This window comes from Ceratotherium simum, chromosome 16 (assembly GCF_057802395.1).
Source record: "Ceratotherium simum simum isolate JZ-2026a chromosome 16, ASM5780239v1, whole genome shotgun sequence".
In the NCBI taxonomy this organism is placed as follows: domain Eukaryota; kingdom Metazoa; phylum Chordata; class Mammalia; order Perissodactyla; family Rhinocerotidae; genus Ceratotherium; species Ceratotherium simum.
The window spans coordinates 24,100,988-24,119,586 of NC_141915.1; the positions used below are offsets into that span (position 1 = coordinate 24,100,988).

Consider the following 18,599-nt stretch of genomic DNA (forward strand, 5'->3'; position numbering starts at 1 on the left):
CAAGCAAAAAGAGGAAGATTGGCAACGGACGTTAGCTCAGGGCTAATCTTTCTCACACACCCACACAAAAAATCAGATTTTATTTTCTCAGTTATTACCAACTTAGGTTGTTTTTTTAAAATAAACTCATTTGAGGGGGGAATAATTTTAGATTTACAGATAAATTGCAAAGACAGTACAGAAAGTTTCCATATACCCTTCACTCAGTTTCACTTAATGTTAACATCTTACATAACCATGGTACATTTGTCAAAACTAAGAAATTAGCATTGGTACATTACTATTAACTAAAGTACAGTGTTTATTCAAATTTCATCTGTTTCAACACAAATGTGCTTTTGCTGTTCCAGGATTCAATCCAGGATACCAAATTGCATTTAAACACTTCCTTTTATAAAGAGTTGACTCACTCTGTATGAAAGTATCTCAAAAACAGAAAAGTGCTTTGTAACTGTGAAATGTTATTTTTTTTCCCAGTACTATAGCACAGTGGTTAAAACTCAGGCTCTGGAACCAAACAGACTTAGATTTGTAACCTGTTCTGCCATTTCTTAGCTGTGTGATCTCCCTAAACTTCTCAGTACCCTCATCTACAAAATGGAGATTATAAATAGTGCTTCTGTCGTAGGATTGTTGTGAACATTAAGGGATACAGGGCTTGCAAAGCACTTAATACTGAACCTGGTACAGAGTAAGCCCCTGATAATAACAAACAATTATATTCTGTATTGTATAGTTATTGTGGTGCTGGATATTTATGATTTTAGAAGGGTGAATCTTTCAATGGCAAATTTATTTTTAAAAGCTATTTAATTCTTTTGTATGTTATTTAGAGCCAGACATTGTTTTTTAGGGTAATTCTGAGGGCAGCGTACCCACAAATGAAGTTACGTCTATTTACAATATTATTGACCACATCCTTGCAAAATTACTTTTAAAAGGTAATTGTTCAAGGATATACCTTTAAAGCAGTTTTCATCAGCAACTTCCTGAAAACAGGATCTGTTGTACACAGTAATTTAGTAGTGTACCAAAAGATCATGGCTCGTTCATTTCTAAGTGTCCCCTTTATAAGATGATCTCAAGGCTCTCATTTGGCAAGGGATTACTTTACTCTCAAAAGGAGATAATAAGTGGTGTGATGATAAATTTTTGTTTTGTTCATGTCACAGCATGCTTTAGTGTAATTTTAGGGCCTATGGGCCAAGTAACTCTTTGATTCTTAGGAGTGCCTTTCATCTGTTTGTGGACATTTATTTGTAGTGTTTTGCTTTGAGAGTATTTGCGGGGGCCGGCCCCATGGCATAGCGGTTAAGTGCGCGCACTCTGCTGCTGGCAGCCTGTGTTCGGATCCCGGGCGCGCACCGACGCACCGCTTGTCAGGCCGTGCTGTGGCGGCGTCCCACATAAAGTGGAGGAAGATGGGCATGGATGTTAGCTCAGGGCAGTCTTCCTCAGCAAAAAGAGGAGGATTGGCATGGATGCTAGCTCAGGGCGGATCTTCCTCACAAAAAAAAAAAAAAAGAATATTTGCATTTTGTCAGACCACATCTTAAACCACTTAAATAATGAATTTTATTGAGTCTTATTTGTAAATCTTACTTGTTACCATGTATTCAGACTTTTTTGCTATAATGAGATGTGTTGACTTAACTAGGTGGATGTGTTAACTCAACTTCCTCATTCCAGAGAAGACGATGGGGAAAAGTACAGAACATTATAAATGTATTATATATAGTTGGTGTATTATCAGTTGGCCTTCTGGGTAGTGTCTTGGATTTAAAGTGAGAGCTCTAAGTTTTACTTGTTTGAGGCGGAAAAAAATTAATTGGTACAGCATAGTTGTTGTGTCCTTAAGAAGATGACAATGACTGAAACATGCTTAGAACAAATACATGTTTCCCTGTGTTTTAACATATCATTTGAGACAACTCCATAAAGAAGAAAGCCAGATTCCAAACTGTTGCTGATTTTTTAGGAGGATCAAAATATGTAAACCCCCTGTACATTTTATCATAATATTTTTGGTCAGTTATTCTACTGCTTTCACTTGATTCAGGTCTTCACAGGCACCAGCTGAAAGGATTGTAAACTGAACAGGAAAACTGAAACATAAATCTGTTCAGAGCATATGACCTTGAAGGTCATTGCTGGAAATGAAAGTCCTCTAAGTAGTAATTTGGTTAATAGGAGGAAGTCATTGTACTGGAAAGTGATATCTTTCTTGGGTTCTGAGGCTATGAAAATGAGTGAAATTAGAGTGCAGGATGAAAATCATTCAAAGGGACAGGGAAATGTGTGAGACTTCTCATAAAGGAGCTTCTGTTTGTAATACTCTACTCCTGGTGTATATCTAGATTTCCTTCTAGAGTTCTTTTTTACAGGATCATTTTTATTGTAACCATACCTACTGCTCCAGCTCGCTCCCTTTTTAAAAAAATAAGGTCAAATTTATGTCCTCAGAATTGCTTCATATAAGATAGGAATAGCTTATAAATCAGATTTTATAGCTAAATAGTAAATCTTGCCTCTTTAAGTGCTGCCGGGATTTGATTATCTCTTAACTATGTAAAGTAGAAGAATACATTTTCTCCTTGTATAAATCTGCATGTCCCCTTTGTCTGGAAATAATGTTTTAATTATATTTTCCTCCCCCAACTCTGATTTTTCTTTCCCTTTCCCCCAGTTGACGTTCACAGCTCTGGGAACTTCTATAAATGCTGGAGGCAGAGTGATTAGTACTCAGACACTGGAATCGGACAAACCTTGAGTTCATATTTAAGCACCATCCCTTTCTGGCTGTGTTGACTAAGCAAGTCACTGAATTTCTCTAACCCTAGTTATAAATTCATTTTTAAAGCCGGCTTCCTTATTTGTAATAAGTGAATTTTGATAGCAACTACCTCAGAGTTGCTATGAGGATTAATGGCACCTAGTAAGTGTTCGATCAATTTTAGCTGTTAGTAACTCTCTTTGTGCAACTTACTCTATTAGGTATAGTATAAAGTAAGTCAAAACACAAATTGCTTACCTTAAAAAAAATTCAGCAGACTCACTCTAGTATTGAGTGTGATTTTATATATATCTATATACCTGTTTTTGTATATATGTATATATATATATGTTTGTATTTAATATCTGTATCTATAAAGTATACATATTACATTAGATCTATGGGGGGTGGGGTGGGAGGAGGAATGTTTAGTGTAGTCTCCCAAAGAACAGAACTTACCATAATTGGGAGGCAAGATGAATAAAAAAAATTTTTTTTGGTGCTATGGATGTGTTCCTTTGTAGTCTAGATGCCAACATTTTGTAAATCAACTAAGGTACTGAGCAAACTCACTTAAGAAACCCTGTTTGTAAATCCATTTTTAAAGCAAAACTTCATTTAGAAACCCCTTTCTTTCTTGGGAACTCTCATTTTTCTGAGATTACAGTTAAAAGGCCATGGTTCTCTTTGTGGCAGTGTTTCCCAAGAGCAATGCCAATTTTCCAGGGGTTAGTCTTAGTTCAAATTCCAAGTGATCATTCAAGTGAAAGAGACATAACCTTCGTTTTAATACATGGATAAATCAAGGCAGTTACTGCAAAGGTCAGATTCGTTCTTTTGTGATATTGAGTTATTGTTTGGAGAAGGCTCTTTGGGAAGAGGAAGTAAATCTTAAGTTTCAATCTATTTTTTTAAGTTTATTTTTAAAAATAGACAATATATATATATACTATGTACACAGTACAAAATTCCTAAGAAACAGAGTGTAAACATTGACAAGTGAGTTTTCCCATATGCCCTAGCCACCCAGTTGGTGTCTTGAAGTCAGTCTTTTTCTTCGGCTACTTTAGGTTCAAATGTGACTAGCTTATTTTAAGTTTCCATTAAAGAGTGAGAGAAACGTGGCTTACTGACCAGGAGAACTCTAAGTGGCCCATCTCAATATGTTTCTGAAAACATAACAATCTGAATGTGATGATTAGGAGTTGAAAGTGGAAAGGTAAACTAGAAGGAACTTCAAGGAATTTTAGAGGAACAGTAGAATTTTCTTATTGGGGGATGCATCTCCTCTAGTTGATCATTGGCTCAGTGACTGTTTAGCAGTGATCTCTTTTCTCAGTGCAGGCTTTTCCAAACATAATCCTGTAATCTGATCTCTCTGGATCTTTTAATTAGACTTACTTTTCCCTGTTTCCTTTCTTGTTTTAATGTGTTATTAAATGGAAATTGCCTATTTTACCACCAGAACATATACTTCATTAGCTGCATTATACCCTTGGTTTAATTTCCAATTGCCTAAGATAATAATAGGAATTCTAATTGTTCATTCTGTTCCGCATCCTTCTGCTCTCTTTGCTCCCCATTGCTTTTTTTGAATTCCTCCAATTCTCACCTTTTCTTCTTATGCATTTCCTATTAACAGACCTTATACTTAACTTTTTTTTTTTTAACATGAAAAGGATTTGACTGGCAGAAATGGTAAGTCATGGGTAGGATGTTTATTTTGGACACCTGGTAACCGAGACTGGGCGTGTGTTGGCAGCAGTAGATGAAAACAGGCATTTGGTCTTCTGGTATGACATTTTGATCCTTTATACTATAATTGGGTCTATCGAGTATATTGTACACTGGAAATAAAATATCTTTTCCCTGCATGTAAAACACTGAGAGGATGGAGAGGATTATTATTTCACTCTTTATGCCTTTTACTTTTCACTAAATTCCATGCTTGATGGTGGAGTTAGCGAACAAAAAATTGTCAGAAAGAACTGCATACTTACTGCCATTCAGTATCTAGGTAGACTAGGTAATTCTTCCTGATTTGTCTTAATAACACTACAATATTATATCCATAATCATACCAAGTGACCCTTTGTTTTTTCGTCTTGGAATTTTTGTTCTGATCACTAAATTGTAGCTAAAGGTGATTCCATTTTTGACATTGTTATCCTTTACATAATAACGAATATTGTCATAAGTGTATTATTTGATTAAAAATCATATTTTCTAGACATTTATCTTCTAGGTAAAATTATATGCTGGGATAATCTGCAGACTGCCCAGATAACGTGGATATTAAAATCAATAGCTAAATTGTGGCCATTAGGTTTCTTCTTTTGCCAGCAAAGGATAATCATACAACTCTTGGTTTCTCAAGCTTTTAGCAAGGGACTTTAGTAAGAACTAACGAGTTGACGTTTTTAAGAATCTTTTCAACATACGTAGTTACTGAAGCTGCTGTCTCCTATCACATCTCATTTATACTTACAGATCCTTGCTAATCTTCAGTAACAACTGGGAGCCTCACTGCAAAATGTGGTTTTGAATTCACTTGTACAGGGCTGTAGTGTAGTTTTTTGTGTGTGTTTTGTTTATTTTTGGGTGTTTTTACAATTGTTAAATTACTTTGAACATTCACTGGTTGTAGATTAGTTATATTAGAAATAAGCTGTAATTTTGGGCCGGCCCTGTGGCTTGGCGGTTAAGTGCGCGCGCTGCGATGCTGGCGGCCCGGGTTCGGATCCCGGGTGCGCATCGAGGCACCGCTTCTCCGTTCATCCTGAGGCCGAGTCCCGCATGCAGCAACTGGAAGGATGTGCAGCTACGACATGCAACTATCCACTGGGGCTTTGGGGGGAAAAAATAAAATAAATAAAATCTTTAAAAAAAAAAAAAAAAAAAAAAAAGAAATAAGCTGTAATTTTGATAGAGTGTTCACTTTTTTCCTTGCAACTAATATGGATTCCCAGATCTGTAAGTCAGGATGCAAGTGTACTTTCTTATATTCAGTAACAATTTTTCATTTATCTTACTGCCTTAAAGAAGGATACATTTGAGATAACATATTTCATTGATTCTAAGATGCCATTGATTATAAGATTATGTATTACCTGGAAAGAAAAATACTTCCTATTAAAGTGACGTGCCATTGATTATAAAAGGCATCCCAATTTCAGAGACATTAGTGTGAAAAACTGGGCAACTTAGTCTTGATGAATTATGGTAATATTACCACCTTAAATTTGCATAAGGCTTTGCAGAAAGCACACATATGTCGTCTGATTAGATCCTCAAACTAAAACTAATCTTTGAGGTAGATTAAATTATCTGCAGTTTTCAGATGAGGAAACTGAATTTCACAGATTATTTGCTCTCCCTACATCATATAATAGTGAACTAGGGTTTCAAGCTCACCTTTTCTTACTCTAAGACTCGTGATATGATAGATGTTACCATCTCCCCAACCCCCATACATGCACACCCATACACCTATAAAATTATTTGGCCTAGATTTTTCTCTTCATTGCCTAAACTACATGTTTCATGTTTAAACTTCATTGCTTTTATAGCTGTTCATATGTCTTGATTCTATTGATAGTTTTGAACACTATTAAAATTGTTAATGTTTCAATAGTAAATTATGTGTGACTCTCTGCTAATATATGAATTGTTTTAATTCTGGCCTGCCTGACCACTAGGAAGCTATGTATGCCATCATTGGTAGTTTAATATGTATTTTGGAAGCAGTTTGTCTGTTTCTAGCTGACTAGATAAAATGTTCAGGAATGATTATGAGTTGAGATCTGTGAAGTGATCCAAAGAAGATTAAATATTTATCTATATTTCTACTGTTATTGGTAAATCAAGGTCATATCTGCTTCTTTCCCAGGTGGTGGCTAATGCTGTAGCAGCATTATCTGAAATTAGTGAATCTCACCCAAACAGCAACTTACTCGATCTGAACCCACAGAACATTAATAAGTTGCTGACAGCTCTGAATGAGTGCACCGAATGGGGCCAGATTTTCATATTGGACTGCCTGTCTAATTACAACCCTAAAGATGACCGGGAAGCTCAAAGGTCAGTCTCTTTTCCTGGATGGTATCTGGGAGTCTTGCCTGCTTCAGTAAATTCTCGAGTCTGTATTGGAATAAGGGTCTATTATGTTGAGGAAGATTGGTGGCTTATGGGATAGATATTGCTATCTCCATGTTATTTTCTCACTGGATTTACAAACATTTTAGGTGGTGGAGTAAACCATGCAAAAATAGCTCCTCCTAAGAGATGTGTATTTTTCATTTCTTGTTTCAACAGTATGGTTGCCCTCTCTTAAAATCTCCCTCGTCATGGTCTCACATCTCCCATACGGCAGTTCCTGGCCATTTGGCAAACAAAGGTTTTTTTAATGTCTCTCACTGTAGTGACAGACTTTTCGTTCTGTTAGATGCGTAGTGAGTGGCTTGATACTAATTATTGAGCTGAACTATATATATAATTCAGTACTAGAGAATGTATGTTGGAGCCAGCAAAATGTATGATGTTTTCCATTAGATATAGAAATCATGTCAGTCTGAATTTGGAGATTTTTTGGAAGGCACCTGGATTGTTCTGCTCAGCCCTTTACCATGTTAGTGTTGCAAATTTTCTTTGACTATCAGAAATTGCTTCCGAAATTTCATATACACATCCACACATTTTAGTTAACAGAGTTGGAAGTATCACCAATTTTTATTGAGCATTTTGTGTATATAGGCACTGAACTAGGCAAAGTACTTCTGAAGAGATGTTGGCTGTTCATTAAGGTTGACATTTTAATTATGGTAGATAAGAACCTTCCTTGCCTGGCTGAAGCTCAAGCTACTGTAGCATAAGTGCTCTTCACTTGTCTGGGAAATTGTTCGCTCTGGACTTAACTAAAGCTCACCCTGATAGTTTCTTTCCATAATTGAAAGTACAGATATCTTCTGGAAAGAACTTTATGTAGAATTTTATTTTCTCTTGGTCATTGACATCTCACACTTATTTATTCATTCACTCAGCAAGTATTTATTGAGCCCATGCTGTATGCCCAGCATTGTTCTAGGCCTTGGGGATACAGCAGTGGTTAGACAAAAATCATAGCCCTTATGGAACACTTGTTCTGAGAGATGGGGTAGAAGTGTGCATATAATACAGTATATAATATGTCAGATGATGATACGTGCTAATGAGAAAGATAAAGTGAGGAAGAAATCTAAGAAATTCTGGGCATTTGGGGATGAGGAATTACATTTTATTAAATGGTCAGACAAGGGGGCCGGGCCTATGGCGTAGCGGTTAAGTGCGCGCGCTCTGCTGCTGGCAGCCCGGGTTTGGATCCCGGGTGTGCACCGATGCACCGCTTGTCAGGCCACGCTGTGGCAGCATCCCATATAAAGTGGAGGAAGATGGGCACAGATGTTAGCCCAGGGCCAGTCTTCCTCAGCAAAAAGAGGAGGATTAGCATGGATGTTAGCTTAGGGCTGATCTTTCTCAAAAAAAAAAACCAAAAAATTAAATTAAAATAAATAAATAAAAATTATTTTAAAAAATGGTCAGAGAAGGCCTCGCTGAGAAGGCGGCATTTGTATAAAGACCTGAAGGAAGTCAGGGAGTTAGCCAAGTAGATATAGGAGGAAAAGAGAGAAACACAGCTTACTTACCGTGTATCCTTAACTGAATATAGTCAGCTAGCCACTCGTGTTGCCTAAGAGCTATCAAAATTAGGTTAATTTCTGAAGAACCCTCAGCAGATAATTAAATATTCAAGATTTTGTGAGGCGTTTAAGTGTAGGTGGTGAGGCTAGGAGAAGAGGAAGAGATTGGAAGACTATTGCAATGGTGTTCTGTTGTTAAGAAACAAATAAACAAAAACCTGAAAGCGGAGATTCCTTTATTGTCCTGAAGACGACGGGTTGGGTAGTTTTTCCTGTCAACCCACCTCCTCCTGCATCTTACAATGAAACCTTCAGCCACAGTTGGTTGATACCTCTCACTCTGAAATAACTCTCAGAATGCTTAATTTGACTTCTTATAGGTTGAGGAGAAATGGGCTGTGAGGCAGGGAGACCTTACATAATGTGGGGAGACACAGAGGACTATAATACAGGAAGGTAAATGGTGTGAGCTTCAAGTGTTTTGGGTATTGGCTAGTTTCCTTCCAGTTTGAACATCCCTTATTGCTGGTCTCCTAAAGTCTTCTGATGTCCCTGCTCTGCCTGTAGTTTGCTGGGAATGAAGCTTCTGCAGTTTTGGATCACAATTTTACCTACGCATGGAGCTTTGACTTTTCTAACTGATTCTCTAATTTCTTGATACTTGGGCCATGGGACTCTGACACATTACGTTATAGAATGGATTGACCAGAGAAATTATAATTCAAGATGTTAATTTTCCTTTTCTGCACTCAGCATCTGTGAACGGGTAACTCCCCGGCTATCTCATGCCAACTCAGCAGTGGTGCTTTCAGCGGTAAAAGTCCTAATGAAATTTCTAGAGTTGTTGCCCAAGGACTCTGACTACTACAATATGCTGCTAAAGAAGTTGGCCCCTCCACTTGTGACTTTGCTGTCTGGGGAACCAGAGGTGCAGTACGTTGCCCTGAGGAACATCAACCTAATTGTCCAGAAAAGGTTGGGAAAAAATGAGTTGGTGATTAAAGTGTTTGTAATTTTGAATTAAGCTTAACATATCAATATTAAAGAGGCCACTGTTAAGCTCTTTTTAATGTATGGAAATGAAAATGTTGTGTGGCAGAGCAGCTTGCCCAGGGTCAGGAGGCTAACAGTTGGTTTCGGAGTGCTCTTGTAATAAATGCCTGATGTTGCTCTATAATTTAGTTTATTTTCTGAAGGGCCTTTTAATAGTATTCTAGCTAATGCCTGCTTAATATGGTTCAGGCCATAGTTTGGAGCCAGATTATTCTAGCAGTTCTTCTTGGCAATGTGTACCCTGACCCTTAAAAAGGGTATAAATAGTCTGCCAGATGGAACTGGTTAGAGGGATGTAGAGGAAGTTTGTGAGATTAGATATTAATGTAGACTCAAGGATATATCAATATATGTCTCACCTTTCTTATCTTGTGTTTCTGTGTACTACAGGCCTGAAATCTTGAAACAGGAAATCAAAGTCTTCTTTGTGAAATACAATGATCCCATCTATGTTAAACTAGAGAAGTTGGACATCATGATTCGTTTGGCATCCCAAGCCAACATTGCTCAGGTCAGACTTAAAGCAGATTCAAGTTTATAATGACTAGATCTTAAAGTCTGGCCTTTAGAAAACACTAGGCCATTAAATTGCTGTTTGAGAACCCTTAATGGTTGTCCACTTCCTGGATTTTTAACAGGTTCTGGCAGAACTGAAGGAATATGCCACAGAGGTGGATGTTGACTTTGTTCGCAAAGCTGTGCGGGCCATTGGTCGGTGTGCCATCAAGGTGGAGGCAAGTGTCTGATGGTAGTTGTGATCATGTTATGGGATTCTGAGTGTTCTTTTCACTCCTTTCTTTAAAATATGTTTTTTAAGTTTATGAAAGTAGTAAAGCACATAGTTAAAATATTAAAGAATTTTTAATAAAAAGCAGCTGTCCCTGGTCCCTCTCTTTCCAGAGGGAATCTTTTTTCACTTTGTTTCTACTTTTAGTTATTTTGATTACTTCCATATCTCTAAATTATATGCTTATGGTATTATTTATTGATTTACCAACTATAGACATTGTCTATTAACTTTGTGCTATCATGTAAGTAACTTAGTTCATATACCCCACCATTGCTACTTCTGCCTTCCTATTCTCCAATATAGTTATATCATGAGGTTTTTTGTTCCTCTATTGATTATCTTTGTAAATTGAGATAATACACCTTTATTTCCTGTTCTGTCAACTGCAGGCCTGCAAAACTTAGTATGTCCATTATGACTGTAAATATGTAGAGCCAGTACAACACGAATGATTGTATTTTCTTTCTTATAGAGACTTGTTTTTTTCTGGAGTTTCTATAATGGCCTTTCTTTTTTTCTTGCATTGTGTGTCTTCATTGCACCCCTATCTTCTTCCAGCTTTTCAAGCATAATAACAAATCTTTAAACCACTTCTGGTCCTAGACCCTTCTCTCTTTCAGTCCTCGGTCTTCTTGCTTGCTCCCGTCTGGCTGATTGCTTTCTTGGCCTCTGCACATCCATCATTCCATACAACCTTTCTTCATTGCTCTTGTTTTTGGTACTTTTTTTTTAAAGCATTCCTTTTTTTGTGGTTGCGGTAGCTTCTTGAATCTCTGGGGATATGAATTACAGTTTTTTGTTTTGTTTCTGCAGTTTGAATTTAATTATCTGGAGTATTGAATGGTAATGATTACATGCCTATATAAAATTTTTTAATTGATATTTAATTTAATAATACTATATAGCATGCATATAGTAAATTGCAGCTCACTTATGTTTAAGAATGACATAACAGAAAAGTTGATCAGGATTTATGTGTATGTAGGCAGGGCTCTCGACTAGCAGGTTTCTGCTTTTAGGCTGATTCTTACATGGAAGTCCTCATGAAGAGCTTCTCTGTGTTCTTAGAGGGCAGACTGGTTTCTAGCTTGGTGGCAGCCTTCCAGTAGGTAGTATGGGCTACAACTTACATTGCCCTGCTTCATCAGTCACCAGTCCTCCATTTGTTTTTCCTCATTCAGCAATTAGTTGAAATTAATGATGGCCTCTGTTCACTATGATGTTGTGAATTCAGAGCTCCATATTTGTTCTTGCTACTTGACTATATGCAGTTCTGCTTAGAGTCAGAGCGTTGGACCACATATGATTTCTCAAGGATACTAAAATAATTTGTACAGTACGACCATTACTTCGTGGGAACAGAAGGGAACAGATGCTGTGTCAGAGAAGCGTCTATGAAAGCAAAGTTCCTAATTGGCTTTCCTTGTTTTTTATTCAAGTCAGTGCTGCTTCATGTAGTTACCACTGATAAATCATTTAGTAGACTAGTTGTTATAGCACGAAGTTAATTAATCCTGATTTCTACTCCTGGTTCTGCTAGCTCAGTTGCCTCAAATATTTAATACACTTCTTTTGCTCCATTTGAGAAGTGGGAAGGTCTGTTTATTGGATCTTGATACATTACCCTTTTTTTATCACCACACTTCACATACTTACCTTTTTTATTTTTCTTTTCTTATTGAGGTAGAGCGACCTACTTACTACTAATGTAGACAGTTTTCAGAGAGATTTTGGTAGCATAAGAGTCATTTTGTGCTTTTCACTGCCATTCATTGTCTTATTGACCTCTCGGACAAAGCTCTAAAGAGTCATACAAAATTATATCGCATTCCAAAGTTAAAAGAGATTTTTCTATCCCTGGAATTACTAGAAAGTTCTTAAAGCATCTAGATTCCTAGAGGCTGTTAGTGCCATGTAGTGTGTCTAATGGAAAAATTGTCCATAATCTTGTGGAATAGATAAGCTTCTGATGGCTTTCACTTCTTCCTTTGACTCAGGGTGCCCTTTGGGAATATGAGAGTATGTGAGGAATGAACTTTCTCTAGAAATTTAAGATCAGCCTTCAAGAATCCTGCTTCTTAGCTAGTTTTCGTTTATCTCAGGTTGCCTAGATTTGCCTGAGAACTTTTCCTTCAACTGTTTCAATCATGAAAGTTAACAGTTAGAAAGAGTTGCTTAGCCCAAACACAGTTATTGGGGCAGGGAGAGGTGATGATTGCCTATTTTTAACGCATCCAAGTGACAAGGGGAAGAACCAGGGAGGGAATTGTAATAGACTTCCGTATAGCTTCTAAACTGAGCTGCTGCTTTTAATGTGTAGTTGGTTTCAAAGACATGACAAATGAGAAAAAATGAATTTTAGTTTAGTGCTTAGCTAAGAGAACAGGGCCTATTGGAAAGTTTAGGTGTCTTTAAGAGTTGGAGTTGTATTTTTAGCACGGCTATAAATACAGGTGTTTCTGTGTTGCTGTAAGTATCCTGAGGTGAAAAAACATGTAATTTTGTTATGTTGAGTTGGTTAAGGTAAAGATTAAGCACTAAGCTGTTCAATCTGTTCTACTCTTTTTTTTTTCCCCAAAGCCCCAGTAGATAGTTGTACGTCATAGTTGCACATCCTTCTAGTTGCTGTATGTGGGACGTGGCCTCAGCATGGCCAGAGAAGCAGTGCGGTGCATCGGTGCGCACCTGGGATCCGAACCCAGGGCCGCCAGCAGCAGAAGGCACGCATCCAACCGCTAAGCCACGGGGCCGGCCCTAAGCTGTTCAATCTAAATAGCACTGAAAAAGCAATCCCATGGTACTATTTTTTCAGTAACTTTTGCCTATTTTTTTTCGTTTGCTTTTTAATAGATTTTTACTTTCTCCCCCTCAGCTTTATTGAGGTATGATTGACAAATTGTGGTATTTACATTGTATACCTGTTTCTTTAAGGAGGAGATAAACAAAGCCCTGGCCCTTCTTAGTCTTACAAATAAAATCAAATCTTACAAATTTTATTTTAATAAAATCAAGTGATTTTTTTATTTGAGAGAGATTAAGGCACTAAGTTAAGGCCAGGAGTTCCTCACTTCCTAGTCTTCTGTTCCTGCTTGTTTACTATTTCTGACTTTTATAAATCAGGATAAGATACTGATTTGTGTCTCATCCTTTAATTTTTTTTTTTTTTTTTGTAAGGAAGATCAGCCCTGAGCTAACATCCATGCCAATCCTCCTCTTTTTGCTGAGGAAAACTAGCTCTTAGCTAACATCTATTGCCAATCCTCCTCCTTTTTTTTTTCCCCCAAAGTCCCAGTAGGTAGTTGTATGTCATAGTTTAGTTGCACATCCTGCTAGTTGCTGTATGTGGGACGCAGCCTCAGCATGGCCAGACAAGCGGTGCGTCGGTGCGTGCCTGGGATCCGAACCCGGGCCGCCACTAGCAGAGCACATACACTTAACCACTAAGCCACGGGGCCGGCCCTCATCCTTTAATTTAAGAACAAGCAAAAGTTATATTTTTTCCTATTAGGAAAGCCATGTGTGTTTACTACATAAAATCATAAAAAAGACAAAACGAAAATAGAACACTCTACTGTCTCCCATCCCCGTTCCACCATCCCAGAGATGACGTGGTCATGATTTTAAATCTTTGTTTCTAAGTCCTCCATGCACAGGTGTATTTTTTAAAAAGTGAGATCATCCTACAAATGCTATTTACGTTTGTTTTGTAGTCTGCTTTTTTTTCGTTTATTATACATGGACATTTTTCCATGTTACTGGTAACATTTTGCATCATTTTTAGTGGTGTATAGACATAATGTGTGATTGCTTCATAATATGCTTAGCCTTTCCATTATTGTAGGACCTTAAAAGTTGTTGCTGCTCTTTTTCTAAATAACGGTATAAGGAGGATCCTTGTAGCCAAATCCTTGATCTCTAGTTGAGGTGAACATTTTTTTCATTATGCTTGCTAGCCATATGGAATTGCTTGTTCATGTCCTGTGCACTTTTTTCCAATGGGTTATCTTTTCCACATTGATTTTTTTTTCAAGTCCTGTATAGTTAAAGATATTAACCCTTCATTTCATTGGCAGTTATCATCCCTATTTGTTTTCCTTTTGATTTCATTTGACTTCTTGATGCACAGAAGTTTACATTTCCTCATGTAGCGAGTTCTTTCAGTTTTTTCTCAATAGTATCTTTAGTGGCACTCCTAGAAAATTGTGCTTTACCTCAAAGTTATGTAAAATTCACCTTTATTTTCTACTTTTATGGCAATGGTTTTGTTTTTTACATTTAAAGATTTTTTAAGCAATAATTAAAATAATTGGAAATAATTTTGGTGAAAGATATGAGTGTGGGGCTCAAACACCATAACAAATCATCTTTTCCTTTCTGTTATGAAATGTTGTCTTTATCATATACTGAATTTTATATGTGTGTGTGTGTTTGTCTGTTGCTGGATTTTTTTCTATGTGTAATGAGAGGATATTTACTCTTGCTCAACTGCCATACTGCTTTAATGGTAGTATTTTTTTGTTTTTTATCAAAAGCAATATGGTTGAAATGACAATTTGCTCGAAAAGTAGTGTCCCAGACTTAAAAGTTTTTCAACTGCACATAGGCAGGGCTGTCAACTAGCAGGTTTCTGCTTTTAGGCTGATCCTTACATGGAAGTCCTCTTGAAGAGCTTCTCTGTGTTCTTCGAGGGCAGATTCTAAGGGTTCACTGAATTTTAGGTTTATATCAAGCCCTGTGCCAAGCACTTTATTTGTATTATCTAATTTATGATAATCCTACAGCAGCCTATATCCCACATACTTTATAATTTATCACAACTTATATATTCAAATTTTTTCAACTATTTTGCTATTGCAATAACAGCACAGGAATTACTAGCTAAAAATGAGTAAAGTAGAATCCAAAAATATAAAAAAATACCTAAAAGATGGCAAAATTATTTCATGGTGCAGCAGAATCATTATATATCTCATATAAATAACATCTAGGTGCAACTTTGTTATCGTTAAATTGCTTGGAGTGGTTTAAATTATTATAGTAATATATATACTATATATAGTATAGTATATATATATATAATAAGATTTTATTACAGAAATTTTCAGGCATTTGCTGAAGTAAAATTGATTAATGAGCTCTCATCTACCATCATCCATCTTGAACAAATATCAAAAGTTGCTGTTCCTGTTTTATCTTTTCCCACTCCCTGTCTTTCAAGGGAGTGGGATGGTATTGTATTTTAATACAAATTTCAGATATGATTTTACTAGGGTAGTCTGGTGTGTATATCTAATAGATAAGGTCCTTTAAAAAATGTCACAATACCATTACCATACCCAACAATTAACAATAATTCTTAATCTAATTGAATACCCAGTCTGTGTTCAATTTTCCCTAATTGTGTCTAAATGTCTTTTTACAGTTGGCTTGTTCCCACCAAAATCTAAACAAGATCCACACATTGCGTTTGGTTAATATGTCTCTTAAGTCTTTTTTTTTTTTTTTTTTTTGGTGAGGAAGATTCACTCTGAGCTAGCATCTGTTGCCAATCTTCCTCCTTTTTTTTTTTCGCTTCAGGAGAATTAGCCTTGAGCTAACATCTGTGCCAGTCTTCCTCTATTTTGTATGTTGGTCACTGTCGCAGCATGACTTGACAAGTGGTATAGGTCTGCGCCCAAGATCCAAACCCACAAACCCGGGCTGCTGAAGTGGAGTGTGCCAGACTTAACCACTATGCCATGGGGCTTCCCCCCACCTTTTTTTTTTTTTTTCCCCCCCTTCACTGAGGAAGATTCACCCTGAGCCAACATCTGTGCCAGTCTTCCTCCATTTTGCATGTGGGTCACCACCACAGCATGGCCGCCAACAAATGGTGTAGGTCTGCACCCAGGAACCAAACCTTGACTGCCAAAGTGGAGTGCACCAACCCCAACCACTAGGCCTCGGGTGTGGCCCCTCTTAAGTCTTTACATGCTTATTTTGGTGCCATTTATTGAAGGGACTAGGTCATTAGGCTTGTAGAATTTCCCAGAGTCTGGATTTGGCTGGTTATATTTTAGTGATGTTGTTTATTGCGTTGCTCCATCCCCTGTAGATAATTAAATCTAGAGGATTGGTAATATTCGTGTTCAGTGTTTTGGGGAAGAATATCTCTTAGATGATACTGTGTACTTGCTGTTGCATCTTATCAGGAGGCATACAATGGAGAGACCCATTGTAGTACATTGTAATATATGATAAATCAGTCCTTGATTTTTAGGATTTTTCCCTTCTGGGACCCTTCTGCTTTTAAAAACCATGACTTATAGTTTCAGTACATTAGTTTTCTCACTTGTATTTTCCCCTGTTCCCTTCATTAATAAACGATTAATAGATTAAATTCTATTTTATAGATGAACTATAGGCTGTGAAAAATTACGATTTATCTAAGGCCTAGACTTTGTTATGTAGGACAAAAGATGGCAAATTTTCCTTAGAGTTTTTTGAGCCACAGATAACTTTGGAAATATAATGAAAGCTGTAGACCCTCTCCCTGGAAAATATGCTTGTATAAACATATGAAATTTGGCGGTTTCATTTCAGGAACTTTAAAGATGCCATCTGCTGTCTCCACTCATCCGTGAACTCCAGATAAAGACTTCTCACCTTAGCTTATTCTTTTATTCTTTCCTTCTACCTTGACTTATTCTTTCTTCTAATTTCTATTCTCTTGGCTCTCCAAGGTTCTTTTCATTTGAACTGACTCATCTGTCAGTTTATTTTGTAATGAGTAAAATTTGGGGTATATCTGGAACTTCTGCATGTCTCCATCAGATAGCTCAGCCTCTAATGTAGCTTGGTGAAATTAAGTGCCTGATCTTTTAGTCTAGTTTAGTTGATGCACCTGTATGTTTCAAATTTTTTTTATGTTGAGGTTATATTATTGGACAGATCATCTGACTTCTCATTTATTATGTTCCTCTTCGCAGCAATCTGCAGAGCGCTGTGTAAGCACATTACTTGATCTCATCCAGACCAAAGTAAATTATGTGGTCCAAGAGGCGATTGTTGTCATCAGGGACATCTTCCGCAAATACCCCAACAAGTATGTCCAAATTCTTCTACCCTGCTTCCTCAAATCATTTGGGAAATGTTTAAGTAAGGCACTTTGAAATTGGCTAGGTAAGAATTATTTGTAATGTAACTGGTCATAATAGGATATAAGAAAGATGGTTAGAAATATAAGGTAGTGGTATTATCTTACATCGCAGGTTAATTTTTCCTTGTGAAAAGAATAGCTGATGAGCTTTTATAAAGGTTTCAGGACTAGCTATTAAAACATAATTGAAGGGAAATTTAAAACATTTATAATCTTCTGGCTTAAAACCTATACATTCTCTTGACTAAAAGCCTTTATAGTTTGGTGGTTTGCTTTAGGGTACCTTGTCTGTGGTTTTGCCTTTAGCCTTTGTTGTTGAACGCAGTTCTCAGTTTTGCCCTCAGTAAGCGTAGTCCTTTTTGTTATATCAGGTATGAAAGTATCATTGCTACTCTCTGTGAGAACTTAGACTCACTGGATGAGCCAGACGCTCGAGCAGCTATGATTTGGATTGTGGGAGAATATGCTGAAAGAATTGACAATGCAGATGAATTACTAGAGAGCTTCCTGGAGGGTTTTCATGATGAAAGCACCCAGGTAAGTTCTCATCTATATCCTATGTTATAGATATTTTGGGCAAGATTTCAGGGAAAGTAAAGGTAAGGCAGTTTCATGTGTGTGTGTGAATTTGTGTGTGTGTGTATGTATAAGTAGTATGTACATTTTTCTCCCAAAAGGGATGATCTTTTTCAGTTGTGCTGATTTCTGGTGAAATAAACCTGCCTAACTTAGAGCAGTGGTTCTCAAACTTTAATGAGCCTTGGAAGCACCTGTAGAGCTTGTTCAAGCGGGCTGCTGGGCCCCCACCCCTAGAGTTTCTGGCTCAGTAGGTCTGAGATGGGTCTAAGCATTTTCATTTCTTACAAGGTGTTCAGGGTGATGCTGCTGCTGCTCCAGAACCACACTTTAACACTCCTGGCTTAGAGCATTAGTTACCATTTTTTAATATTCTGTCACCTGAATATGATTACCCATTCCTATTAGTAATAGTTGTGGCTCATCATGGCAGGGTTTTTTTTTTACCTGGGCCTGGGGTGAGGGCCAGCATGTGTAGTTTGAAAAGATTCTCTGGATGGTTAGAATTGTTCCCATCTCCTCTCTCTCCTCTACCAAAATTGAGAGACCTGAGATAAATTATTCAACCCTTTTTCTCTGGCATTTGTATGCACT

At 37.2% G+C, this 18,599-nt stretch overlaps 1 protein-coding gene across 3 annotated transcripts in view; it reads left to right on the top strand.

Annotated features, from left to right (window-relative positions):
* AP2B1 (adaptor related protein complex 2 subunit beta 1) overlaps nt 1-18,599 on the top strand; it is a 121,831-nt gene that overhangs the window by 23,747 nt on the left and 79,485 nt on the right. For all 3 annotated transcript variants that reach the window (XM_004434855.3, XM_004434858.2, XM_087440820.1), the window contains exons 6-11: nt 6,663-6,853; nt 9,202-9,423; nt 9,892-10,012; nt 10,140-10,235; nt 17,260-17,375; nt 17,801-17,966. In XM_004434855.3, the coding sequence (XP_004434912.1) occupies nt 6,663-6,853; nt 9,202-9,423; nt 9,892-10,012; nt 10,140-10,235; nt 17,260-17,375; nt 17,801-17,966 (912 nt within the window). The remainder of the gene's footprint in view (nt 1-6,662; nt 6,854-9,201; nt 9,424-9,891; nt 10,013-10,139; nt 10,236-17,259; nt 17,376-17,800; nt 17,967-18,599) is intronic.